The sequence below is a fragment of the Felis catus genome, chromosome A1, assembly GCF_018350175.1.
Source record: "Felis catus isolate Fca126 chromosome A1, F.catus_Fca126_mat1.0, whole genome shotgun sequence".
NCBI classification, from domain to species: domain Eukaryota; kingdom Metazoa; phylum Chordata; class Mammalia; order Carnivora; family Felidae; genus Felis; species Felis catus.
Genome location: NC_058368.1, coordinates 170,223,541 through 170,240,707, shown reverse-complemented (window position 1 = coordinate 170,240,707; position 17,167 = coordinate 170,223,541). Strand labels below are relative to the sequence as shown.

Genomic DNA, 17,167 nt, shown 5'->3' with positions numbered 1-17,167 from the left:
GCTTTCTGTTTTGGGGTGCTTTGTTGTCTTGAATGGCCTCTCAGCAAAAGCCACCTCTTGGCTCTACAAGACTAACATTTCTGTTCCGCTCTAACATCAACTAATTAAAGTATCAGGTAATTATTTAAAATCCCTGTAGAGAGGATTAGAGTGGCCTAACTTGATTCAGACAGGTGATGTGACCCAATCAGCTACAGTCAGGGAGGTAGGATCATATGATACTAATATAGAAGCTGGACCTACTGATTCAGTAGGGACTATAAGTAATGGACAATTCTCAGAGAAGGAATTTATACCGCAAATTATACACATATTTGAATTCCATTGTAGTGTTCCCCTGAATCTCCTTTTATTATATTCACTGTCTCTTCTTTTCTTCTTGCCTCTAACTATGGAATTTGTCCAAAGATCTCCCTTGACTTTTTTTCCTCAGTACTCTTCCTCTTGAAATTTTGTGGCTTTGAATATCAGTGATAGTAGTTGAATCTGAAATCTTCATTTCCATATCCTATCCACTTCCTAATACCTGCCTCACAAGTCTGGATCATAGACCTCTCCACTTGGATGCCTCACAGGTAAATCATAATCAGTTGTCCAGAACAGCACAGATCATCTACCCTTATTCCTCCATCTTATTGTCCTAATGTCAGCTCTCTACTACTGATTGTGTAGGCTCAAAGCCTTGAGATTATCTTACCTCCACTCTCACAATTCTTCTCACATCCTATTAGTCATCAAACCCTATTGGTTTAGCTTCCACCTAATCTTTCATATTCATTTACTCTTCCTCATTTGTATTGCCCAAACTGTAGTTCAGACCTTTTTTACTTCTTACCTACATTGTTGAAATAGTTGCTGAGTGGCTTCCCAAGAGTGACTCCTCATTTAAAACTATTCAACATATGACTTTGAGTTTAGACATCCTAAAGTACAGTGTAATCTCATAATTCTTCTGCACAACAGTTCCTTTTTATTTATTAAATAAAACTTAAAAACCTGTGCGTAACGTAGAATTAGTGCCCACTGCAACTAAGAATATCATAAATAGCAATGCCACTTAAATAAAAATAAAATTTATTTCTCTGAATGTAGTCAGTCCAGAGCTGGTATGGTGATCTGGAACCTAGGTTCCATCCGTCTGCTCTGCCGCACGTGGCTTACACATAAGGCAATCTCATGGGTTTATCGTGGCTGCTGAAGCTCCACTTATCACAGTCGTGCTTCACGCAGCAGGATAAAGGGCAGAAGGGTCTGTTCCTCCTTTTTAGTAAACTTCCCAGAACTACTATCTGAATTTTACTTACATTTTACTGGCTGAAACATAGAGATACAGGCATATCTAACTGCAAGAAAGAATCTTTTTGTAAGAAAATGAGAACAGACACCAATGTAGGAAGCTATAAATCTCTGCCACAGACCACCTTTCAATGCCATTTATGTTTGTCCTCAACCCAGAATTTCCATCTTCATTTCCTACCTTGATTTTAAGCATTCTGTCTGTTTATGCTGGGTTAAATTCTTTATTTTTTCTCTTTGTTCCCATTTGCAATAGTTAGGGTAAATTGGAAACAATTATAGAAAGAGGCCACTAATTTCAGTGGCTTAGGTAAGATAGAAATGTATTTATCTGACATAAAAAGTCAGTGGGTCTAGGCTGACAGGACAGCCCTGCTTTTAGTGAGAAAACTCAGGACCTTCATTATCTCACAGGGTGTTGTACTCATCTGCCTAATCAAAGCTGATTCAGCGCTATATTTGTGTTCCAGTCCACCAGAGGGAAAAAAGGTATAATTCTAGAGAAAATGGTGTGCCTTCAAGTTAGAGGTGACCTGAAATTTGCATATATTACATTTGCTCACATCCCATTAGCTTGGCCATATGCCCACATCTAGCTGCCAGAAAGACTGGGAAATACAGAGTAGCTAGGTGATCATGTGCCAAAGAAAAGTCAGATAAAGAATTTTGAAAGGACAGCTGCTATTCTGTCACATTCCAGTTCCTTTGTATTCAAGTTACAGCTTAAGTGCCATTTCTGCAAAGAAGCTTTTTCTGGATCTTTAATCCAAAACAGTAATGCTTATAACTAACAGTTATCCAGCACTTGATATATACTGGGAACCAGACTGCAATGATACTTTTCAAAATTCTACAAGATGTTGTCCTCATTTCCACAGATGAAAAATGATAGTTCACACAGATTAAGTGATTAAACCAAGATTACAGGACTAGGAATTTATTTCTACTTCTAAACTCTCACAGGATTTCATTTCCTTTTTTTTTTTAATGTTTGTTTTTGAGAGGGGGGGAAGAGAGAGAGAGAGAGAGAGAGGGAGGGAGAGAATGCGAGCGGGGAGGGGCAAAGGGGGGGGTGGGGACAGAGGATCCGAAGCAGTCTCTGCACTGACAGCAGAGAGCCTGATGCAGGGCTCAAACTCACGAACTGTGAGATCATGAGCCAAAGTTGGATGCTTAACCGACTGAGCCACCCAGGTGCCCCTCCTTTATTTATTTATTTTTCTTAGTACATCTTTTTGTTGCATCTCACTTCTTTCCCACATTGGAAACTTTCTGAGGCCAAGTCTGATTCCTCTTCTAGCCCTCACTGTATATAGCAAAATACTTTGTATGTAGGAGACTTCCCTTAAAGATTTACTGAACAAATCACTTGTCAGCTAAAATAATTCTGAATTCACAGGTAACATAAATAGTTTAGGTAGGGTATTCATGCCAAGTATATTTTCTGTATATGTAAAATTAGAATGATCTTTATTTACTTCCTTTTCCATACGACTGCACTTATATACTTACAATAGATTACATTTATCTTTGAAGAAATTAGAATGTGGGAAGAAGTTGGAGTGTGGGAAGCTAAAGCATATTTTCTTTTCAAATGCCTATATTTACTCTTTTCTTTTTTAAATTTATTTACTTAAATTTCAGTTGTTAACATACAATATAGTGTTGGTTTCAAGTATAGAACCCAGTGATTCATCACTTACATATAGTATGGGGATAGATAAATTAGAATAGTGTGTACCTGTTAAATATCAGGCCATGTACAAGGATTTTTTAAAATTATGGCATCAGGGGCACCTGGGTTGCTCAGTCGCTTAAGCATCTGACTTTGGCTTAGGTCGTGATCTCATGGTTTGTGAGTTCGAGCCCCATGTTGGGCTCTGTGCTGACAGCTCAGAGCCTGGAGCCTGCTTCAGATTCTGTGTCTCCTTCTCTCTCAGCCCCTCCCCCACTTGTGCTGTGTCTCTCTCTGTCTCTCAAATAAAAATATAAAAAAATTAAAAAAAAATAAAATTATGGCATCAGTTTGGGTGGACAAAATTATACAGGAAGTAATGGGAGATGTCAATCAATAAAGGAATTGTTGCATTTGTGTATATCCATATTACTGCATATTACCATCATTTGAACTTGAGGCATGTCTAATAAATTTAATGAAGAAAGAATGCTACAGTGCTATATACATGGTTCCATTTATTTAAATATAATTATTTATAGGTCTGTTTATGTTTGTGAACATTGAGAAAGGTATGCAAGGATACGCACTAAACCATTGATCTTAGCTATTTCTGATGGGTATGACCGGAGGCAGTAATGTTGGGAGTCTAAGTGTGTTAACTTTTTCTTATGCATCCCTTCATGTTTGGTTTGTTGTGAAAAGCACTGTTATGTTCATATTTTAAAAAATATAATTTCTAATGAAATTTATAAAAAATTAACTGCATAAAGGGGATACGGTCTTGAAATTCCCATAGCACTTAGTACACATGTGAAGATTAAAGCTATTTTGGAGTCTTCATGTGGATCAAAGATATGTCATCCTAGATGACTATTGAGAAAGAGTTTTCAGCCAACCTTCACTGTATTTATCTAAGCAGATTGTCTCCAAGGTGGAGAGTGAAATAGAGAACACAAAATCAAGAATGTAGTTACTCATTTCAGAATGCCAATGCTACCAGAGTGCTAAACCTGAACTCTTCCTCTATTTTACTGTAAGCTCCTTGAAGGCAGGGCTTTTTATTCCATCGTTGTATCCCCACTTCCAAGATTAACAGGAGATGGTCTCTAAATGCCTACTGAATGAATGACCGAATACATGCACATTTTAGGATGGCAGTTAAAGAGTTGGTTATTTCATTAATTGTTCTTCACTGGAATATCTATATTTGGTTCTGGCTTATAGGACACCATGCCATTACCTCTCCTCATCCTGTGATCATAAGGCACTGTCTTTACTTTTACATATGTCTGTCTCCTGAAAAGGGCTGTGACCACAAAGCAACTATTTCACGAAATTTTGAACATGGTAGTTCTTGAAAAATGTGTTTTTTTTTTCTTCCAGATCACTCCTTCTAATGGCATGACTCCAACAGTTATTTGGTCACACAAATAACTCATTGATTCTATCAGCTATTCATCATTCCTCTGATATCACTTTTGATCCCATGCTCATCTTAAATCTTATGGTATATCATTATAATCACTCTCCTCATTCTTTTGCATACACCCTCAACTTATTTTTCCCACTTCTCTTTGAAATGCTCATCTATTCTCTATGCACTCCCACAGGGGGTCCTTTTCATTGGCAAGACCTTAAATACCATATGTGTATTTAATGACTCAGTAATGACTCCAAAATTGATGTATCTCGCCTGAACTTTTCACCTGAAATTTAAACTCCTATGTCTGATTGCCTGTTCCATGTCCCCGCCTGGATGGCTATGGCCATCTCGAACACGATATGTCCAGTATTGAATTTATTCTCTGCCCTCACCCCAAACCTGCTTCTCCAGCAATTTTCCCCATCTCAGAAAATTGCAGTTCCATCCTTCCAGTTATTCAGTTCAATCATGAATTCTTTTTTTTCTCTCATGCCTAATTTCTAATTCTTCAGGCAGTCTTGCTGGAACTAATGTCAGAATATACCCATCATCCAAACTTTTCTCTTTACCGACATTGCTCTAATCTGATCTAAGCCACTGTTATCTCTCACCTAAGTATGCATGTGCCTCCTCCCTGGCTACCTCCCGCCTTTCCACACTCCAGCTCTCAATATGACATTGGAATGATCCTATTAAAACTTAAGTTAAATCATGCCACTCCTCTAATCAAAACCCTGCAATAACTTCCCATCTCATCCAGAGTTAATCTGGCCACTTGTCACCTCTCTGACCTTACCACATACATCTTTCCTCCCTCGCTCATTTTACCGCAGCCACAGTTGGACTCATTCTACCTGCATGGAGGGAATAAAGGTTTAGCTTAAATTGAACCTACACTGATATATGTGAAGAGATAAATTAGTCTTCAACATAACTGGAGCTGTGCTGAGTTTTACCGATGAAGAAGGCATATACCAACAAGACTTCCGGCAACCATTTCAGAAACTTTTTTTTTTTTCAGAGACTACAAAATTCTTTGACATTATGAGAATTCTGTTTCTCAATCTAAGATCATGATTAGATCAGTCTAGGAGGTCTGTACACATATTTTCTTTTTATTTCACTGATTTCTATATGTGTGTATGAAACATTTTTATTAAGGTAAAGTACTTTTTTAAAAGAAAAGTGTTACACCCAGTCCCTGGTAGTCCCAAATTAAAATTTGGAACTGTTAGCTATAATTATTGATTTGTTTGGTTTAGGCCATCATTTTCAATCACAAAAGAATTCATCTTGAGATCCAACGAAACAAAAAATCCAAAAGAGAAGGAAGAATTGTTGGACCTAGCTAGAAAAAATATCCTCAGATGTAAGGTAATAGTACACTCTTTGATTACTTAATATATGGACTTTCTGTTCTAGTTGGTGAGTGGTTACATGTTCCAAAATACTGAAAGGAAAAACAAGAAATACTTTTTTAAAGTTATAAGTGAACATAGTTAAAGATACTAATGCAAAATAAAGTTAAAGCTTATAGCCAAATAATTCAATGTCAAATGGATTTTTAGGTGGAGATTATCCATAAGTTAAAGGGAAATGTAGCTGTTGACACTTGACCAAGGGCTCGCCACAAAAGTATGAAAGGCTGGAGAATAAATTTTTGATTATGAAAATTCCACTTTTTTCTAAAAAAAAGGTTGACTGAGATATGAAGTGTCCCAAAGAAGAAAGGAAGATTTCCTAAACCTTCACTATACATGCCCGGAATACTCTATTCTTTCTGTGTAACAAACTATTCAGAATACTCTATTCTTTCTGTGTAACAAATTATTCACCTAACTTGTAGAAAAGAGATTCTTTAAGAGTGTGCCATTAATTTCCAGATTTTTAAACACATATCAAAACAGAACAAGAAGTGAAATAAGTCTTTGTTTTACTTTTCTTACATTAGATCCAGTTTGTTTGGAAGAAACTAATATACCTATGATTTTGCTTTAATACAAAAAAAATCACGCAATAAAAGTTGCACAAAATTGAAGCGTAAATTAAGCCATCTTTTTTGTTGTCGTGGTGGTTGTTATTTCCCAGTATTTCAGTTCACTGTTGCTCATATTTTTTAAAATTTTGAAAAAATTTGATTAGAAAAATAATGTACTTCATGCCAAGAGGTGCTAGCAGGTACATTCATCTGTGAGCTTCTCTCCAATTGGCCAGCTGATCCCCAGGGCAGTCCTAGGAGTGGGACCATTAAGAAAAGACTGGTCATCTTGGTATATATCTCATGTTCATTAATTTCAGTCCATTCACAGTGAAGTAGCCAGGGTTTTCCAGCAAACTGGCTTCAAACTACTTTCTGTCGAACTGCATTTGTTCAATATACTTTTCCTTCTAGAATCGGAGATGCTTTCTCTTGGTGGGGAAATGAGATAGAAGTAATCCTTAGAAAGTAAAGAATAAAAGAATTATTTCTAGCAAATAACTAATGACATAACTCAGAATATTAGCAAACGTTCCTTACATTTTAACATTAATAACAATTTACAGAAAATGTCAAAAAATAAAAATAAGAAAAGCAAAACAAAAAGTTTTATACATCTCTGGTTGTAGAGCATAGCCTCCTAGAGTGACCTTCAGAGTATAATTAAATAAACACATAAATTTGTAAGAAGCTGTACATTTTGGTTTGCCTTTTTTCATGCTTTCCCATAACAGAGAAAATTGGGTCTCAAAACCTTGGGCTCTGGGAAGCATGTTCATCTTCCTACTGCATGGACGGAAGTAATATATCTGGCTCAATGCAAAGGAGAAATCCAAGATGGTATGTGCTCTAACTAAGCTCTTTTTAGTTACCTCAAGTGTTTTCTAGATTAGCAGAGAAGGTATAATTTGTGAACTTTAACATTGGAAAACTATGCAGGAGCCAAGGAAAATTTGCCTTTCTGTATCAAAATATCTGGTAATGTTTCATTAGGAAAGCTCCTTTTGTAATTTTGAATTCATGAATTTGTTCAACATTTTAATTACAAAAGTGTTTTAGAAACTTTTGCTCTGGCTAATTAAAAAGTAATATAAAATGTCATTTAGTGATTTAGAATTACAATAGGCACTATACTTTAGAGAAACTTGTTTTGGACTTTTATAGTTCTTACTCATAAGACGTTAGCCAAATGGTTGTTTGTTTTTCGCTTATTTTAAACAGCCATTTTACTCATTACCTTTTCATTTATCACTTCTCATTTATATGTCTCCTTTTAAACCATCCTCCAACCAATCTAAAAAAGAAATTAAAAACCACTATTTTTAAGGAGGTAAAATTCCTCCTATCGTTATCCTAAATTTTATGTGTATGCCTTTTACAATGAGTTTTAAAATGTTAACCATATGAGGTCAGAGAGTATTTTCCTATGTAAATTGGGTTTTGTAGTGCTCTCCGGGACTTTTCAAGCAACAGGAAGAGTAAGAACAATTTTGTATTTAACCTACCTATATGGCACTTCATCACAGTGCTATCCACAGCCTGACCTATACTAAATTTTTAAATGATATTGAAGTAAACAACCCTAGCTTATCAGCAACCAGCAGCTGCTTGCTTTTCTTTGTCCATTAAACCTGTTTTGTTCAGGTATCCTTCAGTCACGTGATTCAGAAGACTGGCGCTTCCCAGCCTGGGCATCCCGGGGAGGTCATAGTTGATCTAAACTAATCATGGCCATTCTCTTTTGCTTCCAAGTGATTACATGACCTGATTAGGAGTGGTCACGTGACCTGGTCCTGACCAGAGATATAAAAAATAGGTCTATTTGGAGTACTTTTTGTTGAATTGCTTTTGAAAAAATATGCCTGGGGAGAAAGCACTTCTTCCCTTCTTATACCTTTTGATTCCTCTCTAAATGAGTTGGTAAGAAAATAATGCATGGAGCTTGTGTGGTCATCACAGTCAGCATGTATAACAGAGAAACTGGAAGGTGAAAGAAAAATACACACCCAGGGCAGTTAGATGAGCCAGCCCTACAGTATTTCCAACTACGATCTTGGGAAATAATGAACATACTTTTTCTGAAGACACGTCTTTATATTTCCTGTTACACACAGTCAAAAGCTTTTTCACTCATCAAGATATTGAACTCCAAATAAAAAACCTAAGTATGAATTTGTCTTACCAGCTCCACAACTGAAAACCCTCCACACCTGTCTTGTCTCTTGTCCGCTCCTCATTCTATAGTCCATCCACTTTCCATGCAGCGGTGACCATTCCAAAGCTTAAATCATTTCTAGTGCCTTTTGATTACACTTAAAATAAGCCCCAACTACAAGGTTCGTTATGATCTGGCTCCTGGCTGCCTTCCCTACTTATTCATTCTGCTCTAGCTGTACTGTTCTCCTTCTTATTCCTTGGATGTGTCAGGGCTTTTTCTTCCTCAAGTCCCTGCATTTGCTGTTCTTTTCAGATATTTACATGACAGCTCTTCAAAATCTTTGTAATAATTTGAGGTGTAATTTCTCTGGGGCCTTAGCTTGATATTCTTCCTCACTCATCTCCCCTGGGTCTTACTTCCTCTGCCTTGATTTTCTAGTTTTTCACTCTTTATAGTACTTATCTTTAGCACTGTCTTCTGTTATCCAGTTCTGTCCCATTTCTCCACCATTATTTGTGTGGCCTGGCGATCTACTTTGTGTTGGCTGGAACAGCTGGAGCTCCTTGGGCATTTCTCTGTCTCTCTTCTATCTCTATCTCTGTAGTCTCTCTAGCTTAGTGACTTCTGAGTAATTAAGACTTCCTACATGGCTGCTTAGGGTTCAAAAGCTAGCATCTTGAGAAAGAGATCAGAGTGGCAGCTGTATTGCCTTTTCTGATCTCGGTTTGAATATCATGCAGTGTCACTTCTGCTGCATTCTATTGGTTGAAGCAGTCACAAGACCTACTCAGGTTCAATAAATGAAATAAAAGGGGTGAAAACGGGAAAGGGGTGTAGACTTCACCTCTTGATGGGAGGGGTGTCAAAGAATTTGTAAATATTTTAAGACCACAATCTGGCTTTGGTGACAGCAAATAGTTAATTGTAAGACTTAATTGTAGCATGCAAACAGCATTACTTATGAATTATGATGTTTCCACCTTTTAATATTTCAGAAGCTTTAAATATGCTTTATGCTTCCCTGGACCATGCTTCCTTTGATTATGATCATCTGCCTGCATTATTTTTTGTTGCGGAATCAGTTTTATATAGACTCTGTTGTGATGCATTCCAAAAGGCATACTTATATTCAATTGAAATAAAGCTGGCAAAGGTATGTTTTAAAATATTTTTAATGTGTTTTAATTGCTACACATACTGCATGAGGTCACATGACACCTGTTTTAGGACCTAAACAGGCCATTTGGTTTCATTATGGAATATTCTTTTGTTTGTTAATTTATTTTAATCTTTTCTAAATGTGGATAATACATTATTACTTGATATTCAAATGGAGATAGTTTGAGGACATATAAGTTCACCAACTATGTAAGAAAATAATTAAAATCAAGTTTAATTTATGTCTAAATATATATAGCATTTTTCCTTTCTATTTTAAGAATTTTTAAATACCTCTTTCCATTTTAAAATGTTGACAATCTTAAATAGTTGCCCAATTTGAGAAGGTGAATTGTTCTCTCAGTATTCTGAGAATTCATTTGAGAATTCATTTAGAGCCATCAGATGGGAAACTATCTTCATGTGGTTCATGTTTCATAAGGTCCTGGATGTCATATGGGTCTATTCCCTGTGATGATGCTGGTTGCCTGCTGTAAAATTTATTATTAGTCAAAAACACTTAGCTTAACTGGTAGTTTTATTGCAAAGAAGATAAAGAAAAACTAGGAGAAAAAATTCTTTTTTTTAATTTTTGAATTTTATTTATTATTGAGAGACAGAGAGAGACAGAACATGAGCATGGGAGGGGCAGACACAGAATCTGAAGCAGGATCCAGGCTCTGAGCTGTCAGCACAGAACCTGATGTGGGGCTCGAACTCACTGGCTGTGAGATCATGACCTGAGCCGAAGTCGGACGCTTAACTGACTAAGCCACCCTGGAGCTCCTGGGAGAAAAAATTCTTAATAAATACATACTCTTAAAATATGATATTTTAAGAGTTACTTGCAAAAATTATTATTATTTATTGCAAAAATAATTTCTTATTCAGTTTTGACTGTGAACTATAGAAATCAACCATGAAAATATTAATGAATTAGCCAGGGCATTTTTGGAAGATATGATGTTTCAGTCCTTAGAAATCAAGCCTAGATCCTCTCAGGCATGTTTGGGGGCAAAAGACTTAAAGAGACCAGGCGAGATTCAGAGAACACATAATAGAACTTGGATGTGCAAAGAATCAAAGCTTTGCATAGAAGGGCTGGGAGAAGAGAGACAAGATTTTACCAATGGCTGTCTTTGGGTGGTAAGATTATGATGACTTTATCTTCTTTCTTTTTCCTCTGTTCCCAAAACTGTCCATTATGGAGATATAGAAAAAATTATGTAATTATTGAAGAGATTTAAAAAGATATCTACGTCTGTACATATTTTATAATGGAAAAAGAATGGAAGGAGAAACATAGAGCAAGTCTGGCTTTTCTTTTTCTTCTCATCCCCTTTAGGGACATATTCCATTCGTTGCCTTTTATATTTCTGCTAGCAATAAATGACTATAAAATAAAGTTTTAGCCATTGTACAAATTGCTTATAATTTATATATACTATGTCATTTAATTTTAAAAAGATTCCTATATCTTCTCATCTGACAGTTTAGACAATTTGCACAGGTTCATAAAGCAGCTGTGAACACTTGCACAGAACTTGAACAATGATCAGCACTTCAGATGTATTAGACATATTAACTTATTTAATCTTTAAAACAATTTTAAAAGATAGATGCTATTGTTAGCCATTATTTTACAGACTGTGGCATAGAGAGTCCAAGTGAATTATTCAAGGTCTCAGCAGAGAAGGTTTCGAACCCCAGAGTCCATTGGACTGTCAGTCATAATGCTATACATTTACCTTGCCTCTCAGATTTGCTAATTTTAAAGCTTACTCCTTATTCTTCTAGATAATATAAATGAGATAGTGGAAATAAGCATGCTCTATAAATACCTTTGATTTCAGGCAAGAAGCCATTTCAGATATACTCCTCTCCCTTTGTAGAATTTTCATTATATATCTGACAGTCAGTTGGAAACCTCTCTTTTGATCTCTTCTCTTTGAAAGTATGCTATACTGAAAGGTATTGCCAGGAAAGCATCACCCACCTTCATATGCACCATTTTGTTGTTCAGTAATATTTGGCCCAGTGTTGGGAAGTACCAGAAATATTTGATACCATAATATTATTTACTTTCAGATTTTGTGTGCATTCTTTCCTTGTTATTCATCTATGTGTGTAGAATCATCTGAAGTATCAAAGTCTACCACTGAAGTGTGGAGAATAACATATAAGGAACAATAGTTTAATATAGTTTAGACATAAATATAAAGTGTTCTTCAACCTTCTATAAAAAACATGGAACACATAACCAACTATTAAAATATAACACATAATAAATATTATTCAGTATTTCTATTTTGTAGTTAGATAACAGAATCAGAGTAATGAAGAGAAGAAGTGATGGAAAGAGAAGGAAAGAAGGGGAATAAAGAATAAAGGAAGGAAAGATGGGAGGGCTAGGAATGAGAAAAATGACAAGCAGAGAGATTCAGCCTAGGAGGCAAAGTTCAAGCTGTCAAGCTACAGAAAGAATATGTACACAAATGAGACATGAGGAAAGATGCACAGAAGGTCCCAGAATATTCTAGATGTAAAGAAAGGCATATTTTTAAATAAAAATTTACCCTTTTATAATATTATAGATGAAAGCTTTTCAAGTCATTTTGCCAAGCATAGTTATTACTAGGGATAGCCCAGGGTCAGGTGAAACTCATAACCAAATTGGGGTATAATACAGTGATTATTCAAACTGATCTGTTTTTCATGAATTTTTCGATTTTCTCCGACATGAAATTTTTGAACATTAATTTTCCTTTCAATATCCATCTCTAATTCCTTGCAAATTATTCCCCTTCTTATTATTTTTTTCATTCAACGTCTATAACAATAGGTATTTTGATTTTAATACTCCCACTTAGAATGCTGCAATATTCTTTTAAATGATTTTTAGACTTCCCATCTAACTTCAATCTCTTACAGAAGTACAGTACTATATCAAAGTGGTCTATATGAAGAGATTCCTTGGGTATGCTTTATACACATTTTCTTTTTATTTTTTTAAGTCTATAGATGGTGCATGTTCATAATTTATAGATACATATATAAATACTGATGGTGCATTCTCAGAATTTATTTTATCAATAGAATTTTGTGATAAAAGTATTTGGAAATCACAGCTGTAACAGAAAGTTCATGACTTTTGGTGCAACACATAGTCTTGGGTTCAAAACCCAGTGTTGCCACTTATTTGTTAAATTGTCTTGGTTGAATCACTGTCACTGGGTAGATTCATCCTTTTTATTTTATTATTATTTTTTTACATGTGGATCTGACACTAGCCTGCATCACTACTAAGAGGATTTGATTTGGACTATCTATATCTTGACAGTGATACTGTTTTATTTGGTTTTTTTTTCCCCCAAATCTTTTGATTTAGCAGTTAAGGAATTTGTGTTCCATTTATTTCTATCGTTTGTGGGGGTTTTCTCTCATTTTCTGTGAAAACTTGCATATCATATACTTTTGCAGATATTCCATTTTCCATATTCAATGTCAAACAAACTTGCTCTACAGGAAACTTGATGGAGGTAGAGGGCAGTGTTTATTCAGCAATGACTTTTTCTTCATAGGGGAATTGGGATCTTAGTGTAGCATAGTATGCACCAGCAGAACATTTCTCAAAATTATCTAAAGAAATGTGTTTAAAACTGTTTTGGCTGAGACTCATGGGAAGCAATATCTTCTGCATTGCAACCCAGCACACACGTAATACTCACTGATTTATATACTGAACTGTGCAATGTACTATGATATTTTCTCTTCTCTTCTATTTTGTTTAAAAATCCCCTCTCAGTTGATTTCATGATTCAGTTAAGGGGCATGACTTGTGATTTGAAAAATACTGTTCTATAGGACATAGAACAGAATAGCAGTCGGTACTGGTCATTATATATAATATAGAGACGATTTATAAAAGGTTTTTGGCTGAACCAGTCTTTCAATCTTGATATAAATGTCTTAAAGTTATTTCAAAAGCACATAATCTCAAGTGAGTCTGAAATTGTTTCATCAAAGCAAATGTAACAATAAAATGGTTTATTTTCCTCATAGTTTTTACACATTTATTGATGCAGCACAAAAATACTTTTTTCTTTTTCTTTTGACAGATTGGCTATTTGGTCTTTTTACGACTTTTTATATATTTCCTGCATGGTCACCTAGGAACTTTTAAACAACATTTACTTAGGCTTCAACCATATTTATACGGTAGACTATCTTTTATTTTCTACACTTAATAAATGTTTTATGTTATAGTTTGAGAAGCTCAGACTATCACTATAAAGAACATAAGCTGTATTTTCATGAAAGATAATAGGTACAGTTTTGCAGAACACAGCTTCTGGGCCAGATTGCATGGGTTTTAACTTTCCTACTTAAATACATGACCTTGTCTGTGACTCAGTTTCCTCATCTGTAATCATGTCTACCTTTCCAGATTTCAAGAAAGTTAATTTTATATTTTAGTAAGGTAACATTGGTGGCAATGTAGATGCTGAACTGGAGTAAAGAGAGAGTGGATACAGGACATCAGTTAGCTATGACATTAGTTGGGCAGGAGATGTTAAAGATTATGAACTTTGAAAATGGGAATGAAATAGAGTAAAATTGTTTTGGAAAATGTTTAGGAAAAAAAGACAGTGGATTGGGTGATCAATTGGATCTAGACTGTATATAAGGGAAAATGAGGAATTCAGGAGGAATCTTAAATTTTACATATTGACAAGTAGAGTCAAGATAATGGTATTCTAAACTTAAAAACATTTGGAGAAACACTGGACATATTGAGTTTTAAAGGTCACTCAGGTGTATATACCCAGTGAGCAGTTGGAAATATAGACTTGGAACAAGGGAAATAAACGAAGTCTGGAATTCACTTATTTCTTGGATATTAACGTACATGATTTGACAGTCATCCATGTTAACAAGGCTGAAATAACCTGGGGGGTGGGAGGTGGTGGTAGTGGGAAATTAATTCTAGGAATAGGCTTGGGGAACATAAACATTTAATAAATTATTGGGGTGACATATGTTAATGAAGGGAAATAAGAGGGAGTGATGACATAGAAATCCAAAGAGGGGAGGTTCAAGAAGATCAACATTATGAAGAGCTATTGAAGTATTAAATGGTAGGAGGTCTGAAAGTTGATGGCTTTCTGTAAGCATAAAGTCACTGTTGATCTTGGGAGCTTTCCCAGTGGAGAGGTGGAAGCAAAATTCAGATTGCAGGTAAATAAAGAGTGAAGGGAAAGTTTAAGCATGAGACAGAGATAGTGAACTATTACAAAAAGTTAGCTATAAAAGAAAGAGAAATATGTCAATAGTTTGGATGAAAAAACAAGGTCAAAAGACAGTTTCACTTCTTCCTTTCCAATTTGGATGCCTTTTATAAATATGATGTTAACTGTGGCCTTGTCATATGTGGCCTTTATTATGTTGAGTTTCATTCCCTCTATACTGGCTTTGTTGAGAGTTCTAAAAATCATAAATAGATGTTGAATTTCGTCCAATGATTTTTCTGCATTTATTGAGATGATCATATGATTTTTAGCCTTCATTTTGTTACCCTGGTGTATCACATTGACTGATCTGAGGATGTTGTACCATCTTTGTATCTCTGGAATAAATCCCACTCGATCATGGTGTGTGATCCTTTTAATATATTGATGAATTTCATTTGCTAATATTTTTTTTGAGGATTTGTGGATATATGTTCATCATGGATATTGGCCTGTCATTTTCTTTTCTTGTGGCATCCTTGTCTGATTTTGGTAGGGTAATGTTGGCCTTGTAAAATGAGTTTAGAAGAGTTCCTTTCTCTTCCATATGTTTTGGAAGAGTTTGAGAAGGATTTGTATTCTTTTTAAATATTTGATAGAATTCATCAGTGAAGCTGTCTGGTCTTTGTTGGGAGGTTTTTGATTACTGATTCAGTTTCCTTGTCAATAATCACTTTGTTTATATTTTCTCTTTCATCTTGATTCAATCTTGGTAAGTTATATGGTTGTAGGAATTTATCCATTTCTCCTACCTTATCTAACTTGCTGGTATGTAATTGTTCATAGTAATCTCTTAGGATCCTTTGCATTTCTATAGTAGCATCTACTTTTAGTTCTGATTTTACTTATTTGAGTCCTCTTTTTTTTTCCCTTGGTGAGTCTTATCAATTTATCTTTTCAAAAAACTTAAAAAAATTTTTTTTTATTTTATAATTTAACTTTATTTTTTAAAATTTACATTCAAATTAGTTAGCATATAGTGAAACAATGATTTCAGGAGTAGATTCCTTAATGCCCCTTACCCATTTAGCCCATCACCCCTCCAGCAACCCTAAGTTTGTTCTCCATATTTATGAGTCTCTTATGTTTTGTCCCCCTCCCTGTTTTTATATTATTTTTGTTTCCCTTCCCTTATGTTCATCTGTTTTGTCTCTTAAAGTCCTCATATGAGTGAAGTCATATGATTTTTGTAAGTTGTACAAGTGTAAGTTGGTATCTCATTGTGGTTTTGATTTGTATTTCCCTGATGATGAGTGATGTTGAGCATTTTTTCTCGTGTCGGTTGGCCATCTGGATGTCTTCTTTGGAGAAGTGTCTACTCATGTCTTTTGCCCATTTCTTCACTGGATTATTTGTTTTTTGGGTGTTGAGTCTGAGCAGTTCTTTATAGATTTTGGATACTGACACTTTATCTGATATGTCATTTGCAAATATCTTCTCCCATTCTGTCGGTTGCCTTTTAGTTTTGCTGATTGTTTCCTTCGCAGTGCAGAAGCTCTTTATTTTGATGAGGTCCCAGTAGTTGAGTTTTGCTTTTGTTTCCCTTGCCTCTGGAGACGTGTTGAATAAGAAATTGCTGCGGGCAAGATCAAAGAGGTTTTTGCCTGCTTTCTCCTTGAGGATTTTGATGGCTTCCTGTCTTACATTTAGGTCTTTCATCCATTTTGAGTTTGTGTGCATGGTGTAAGAAAGTGGTCCAGGTTCATTCTTCTGCATGTCGCTGTCCAGTTTTCCCAGCACCATTTGCTGTCTTTATTCCATTGGATATTCTTTCCTGCTTTGTCAAAGATTAGTTGGCCATACGTTTGTGGGTCCATTTCTGGGTTCTCTATTCTGTTCCATTGACCTGAGTGTCTGTTCTTATGCCAGTCCCATACTGTCTTGACGATTACAGCTTTGTGGTATAGCTTGAAGTCCGGGATTGTGATGCCCCCTGCTTTGGTTTTCTTTTTTAAAATTTTAAATAAACTTTTTAGTTAAAGTGGATTGAATTTAAAAAAAAAAAGTCAAAAGTGGAAAAGACTAGTGTGTTGTAGGGTAAGAGATTAAGAGACTCGAGATACAAGAAAGGGGATATTTGTGGAAAAAGTCATGGAGGAGGGAATAGAAGGTAATGGTGGAAGTGCTTTGGAGAGTGACCAGTATGCACCACTACTACCAATTTGGACAGGGCATAAAACCAAGGTAA

At 35.4% G+C, this 17,167-nt stretch overlaps 1 protein-coding gene across 11 annotated transcripts in view; it reads left to right on the top strand.

Moving 5' to 3' along the window:
- TMEM232 (transmembrane protein 232) overlaps positions 1-17,167 on the top strand; it is a 211,178-nt gene that overhangs the window by 27,718 nt on the left and 166,293 nt on the right. For 10 of the 11 annotated variants that reach the window (XM_045034585.1, XM_023258921.2, XM_045034582.1 and 7 more), the window contains 4 exons: positions 5,660-5,771; positions 7,110-7,215; positions 9,529-9,686; positions 13,810-13,909. In XM_045034585.1, the coding sequence (XP_044890520.1) occupies positions 5,660-5,771; positions 7,110-7,215; positions 9,529-9,686; positions 13,810-13,909 (476 nt within the window). The remainder of the gene's footprint in view (positions 1-5,659; positions 5,772-7,109; positions 7,216-9,528; positions 9,687-13,809; positions 13,910-17,167) is intronic. The other variant, XM_045034594.1, reaches the window with a different exon arrangement.